The 2,771-nt window shown below is 48.2% G+C and overlaps 1 protein-coding gene across 1 annotated transcript; it reads right to left on the bottom strand.

The window, feature by feature from the left end:
• Nucleotides 1-1,112: 1,112 nt before the first annotated feature.
• LOC110888544 lies at nt 1,113-2,225 on the bottom strand. The gene has a single exon (XM_022136066.1). It carries the CDS (start codon nt 2,223-2,225, stop codon nt 1,113-1,115), a length of 1,113 nt encoding a protein of 370 aa, XP_021991758.1.
• Nucleotides 2,226-2,771: the final 546 nt, after the last annotated feature.

Below are 2,771 nucleotides of genomic sequence, written 5' to 3'. Positions count from 1 at the left end.
TCCTGAAAGCTGTATTGTCTTCGTCTTCAAGCTTCATTTGAACCTGATGGTACCCCTTGTAGCAATCCAAGAAGCATTTCCATCTGTATGGCGCGAGGGAATCTATCTTTTTGTCAATCTCAGGCAAAGAATAGCAATCTTTAGGGCATGCCTTGTTGAGATCAGTATAATCAACGCACATTCGCCATCCTCCGCTCGACTTTTCCATAATTACTGGGTTCGCGACCCAACTTTGATAACGTACTTCTCGCAAGATTCCAACTTTGAGTAGTTCACATACTTGCTCATTCATTGCTTTTGTTTTGTCTGCCCCTAAGCTGCGCCTTCTTTGGACCTTCGGTTCAACAGAGGGGTAGGTGTTTAAGCAATGCTCGATAATGTTGCACGGGACACCGGTCATGTTTGCCGGGGTCCAGGCGAAGATATCCATATTCTTGAACAGTAGTTGCTTCAGATGTGTTCTGATATCTGGCGAAATGGAGTGGCCGATCATTACCGTTTGCTCTGGGTACTTACGGTTTAATACCCACTTCTCTGGCTCAGTTGTTGAAACTTTCGCCGCTTTTGTTGGGCGCAACTCCTCCGTTGACATTACTTCTTTTTTGGCATAGATGATCGCCACCCCCGTCTTGGTTGGAAACCCTATCGCTGAGTGGGGAGTGGAAGTTACCATGTTTAGCTCGCCTTGGGTTTCTCTCCCAATCAACACATCGTGCCTCGATTTGACAGGCATCACCACGAAGTTCACGTTTGTTGTTCTTGAATGCTTTCCGTCAGAGAGCATGACGGGGAAGCTGATTTGTCCTAGTGGGAAAACCATTTCGTTGCAAAATCCAGACAACGGATAATCAACTGGCTCAAGTCTTGCTTTGTCATCTTCATCAAACTGATTAAAACACTGCTCATAGATGATATCAGCTGTACTTCCTGGGTCAATGAAGACATACTTCATTTCGTAATGGCCGATAATACTGGTAATGACGACGGGTCGGGTGGCGCGAGGGCCGCCGCGCACTACCGGGAAAATGACCTGTTGCTCTTGCCATGAGGGTTTGTAAGGGCGCTTTCCTTTCTCTTTTGCACTGTATTTGGTCCGTTGACTATATGGGTTTCTAGGCACCGGACTTTCTTGTGATTTCCCTCATCATGGCGTTGAAGCTGTCGAGTTTCTTTTCGCACTTTTTCACCAGGTGACTTAGCTTCCCGCTTTTTAGCGCTTTCTCAATTTCTTGACGCAGACTATAGCAATCATCTGTCAGGTGCCCTGTATCTTTGTGGAAGTCACAATATAGGTTGGGGTCCTGCCCCTTCTTGTTTGTCATAGGTCTTGGAGCCTTGAAATCGTGATTCTCCGTCATCAACACCTCTTTTGGTGTTTTTATGAGCGGGGTCCAGTGCTTCTCTCGGTTGTCATCCCTGACTGCCTTTCGGTAACCAATTCTATCAATTGTGTCGCACGCATCCTCTCTATAGCGTGGCCTCTCTTCATGGCCCCTTGATCTTCCGGATTTCCAATCATTGCCTTTATACTTGTTGCGCTTGTTGTGATCGCGCGGGTTCCCTTTGGAAAATCGGTCTTCAGAATAATAATTCTTGTTTCCAGTGAGTGATTCTTCAGTTTGCGCGACTATCTTTGCGGCTTCCATGAGTTTATCCCATTCTTTTGGCATTCCGTCTTTCCCAGTGATTGTTCTGATGAGACTATCACAGCGAATGGCTTTCTTGAAATGGCAGCGCATGAGTTGCTCACTTACGCCACCGATTTCCAAACACTCCTTGTTAAAGCGAGTGATGAAATCTTCCAAACCCTCACCATCTCTTCGCCAAATGTCTTCTACCTCAGCTGTGTCACGCTGGTAACGTCGTTGTTGGCTGAAGTAACTCAAGAACTGCGTCTTGAAATCTACCCAGGACTTAATCTTTCCCGGAGAGAGGCTGTCGAACCAGGCACGAGCAGCCCTGGTAAGAGTTTGAATAAACAGGTGGCACCACATAGGCATATTCCATCCTCCCATGCAACCTACGCTTGTGAAAGTTCTAACGTGATCATGAGGATCAGTCAATCCGTTAAACTTTCCAACTGTCGGAGGTAACTTCTCTCTTGAAAGAGGCGCAAGCGCAATTTTTGGAATGAACTTTGAATGTTCCGCAGCTTCAGCTGGCCGATAAGCGAGGCGAAAGTCTCTTTCCGCTTCTTCAGTGTACCCGACGTCTTGGTTACTCATGGTTTTTCTGCAAGCGATTGAAGACTGACGAACCCTCGTCATCTTCCCAAGTTGGATCGTTCGGGTCAGTCTCCTCCCATTCATTGTTCATGTTGCGCGGCGTGAGCCGACTATGAACAGGACCTCTTTGAAGGTGTGACGGATAGTCGTAGTAGCTTTCTGTCTCTCCCCCTATATCGCGCATGTCATGCACGCTAAGTCGCCTGGTAGGGGGAGGTCTATTGATTCTACCTTGGAGATTTGGCTGTGGGGGTATCTGGCGCGCCCCCTGACTCTGTGCTTGAGGAGTGACCAAGGACGGTTCTGCCGTTAAGACTGCTTGCTGTGCGATCAGAGATTGATACGCTACGTTAATGGTGGAAATATTCTTGGCGTACCACGAGGCTGGAGTTTCGCCCTCTGGTAGCCCTAGTAGCGCCGAAATGTTCTGAGGTGGGGCCGGGTTTGAAGGTCCCTCGCCATTGTTTCCTGGGGTGACCGTCTGAGTGATGCGGGTGATGCTCCCGCGCGGTCCCCCAGTGTTGGTTACTTCGACTTCCCCAATTT

This window comes from Helianthus annuus, chromosome 11 (assembly GCF_002127325.2).
Source record: "Helianthus annuus cultivar XRQ/B chromosome 11, HanXRQr2.0-SUNRISE, whole genome shotgun sequence".
Classification (NCBI taxonomy): domain Eukaryota; kingdom Viridiplantae; phylum Streptophyta; class Magnoliopsida; order Asterales; family Asteraceae; genus Helianthus; species Helianthus annuus.
This window is presented reverse-complemented; position numbering and strand designations above follow the sequence as displayed.

Coding starts and splice junctions, on each gene's coding strand:
- LOC110888544 (XM_022136066.1), bottom strand. CDS start 2,225: ATGAGTAACCAAGACGTCGGGTACACTGAAGAAGCGGAAAGAGACTTT.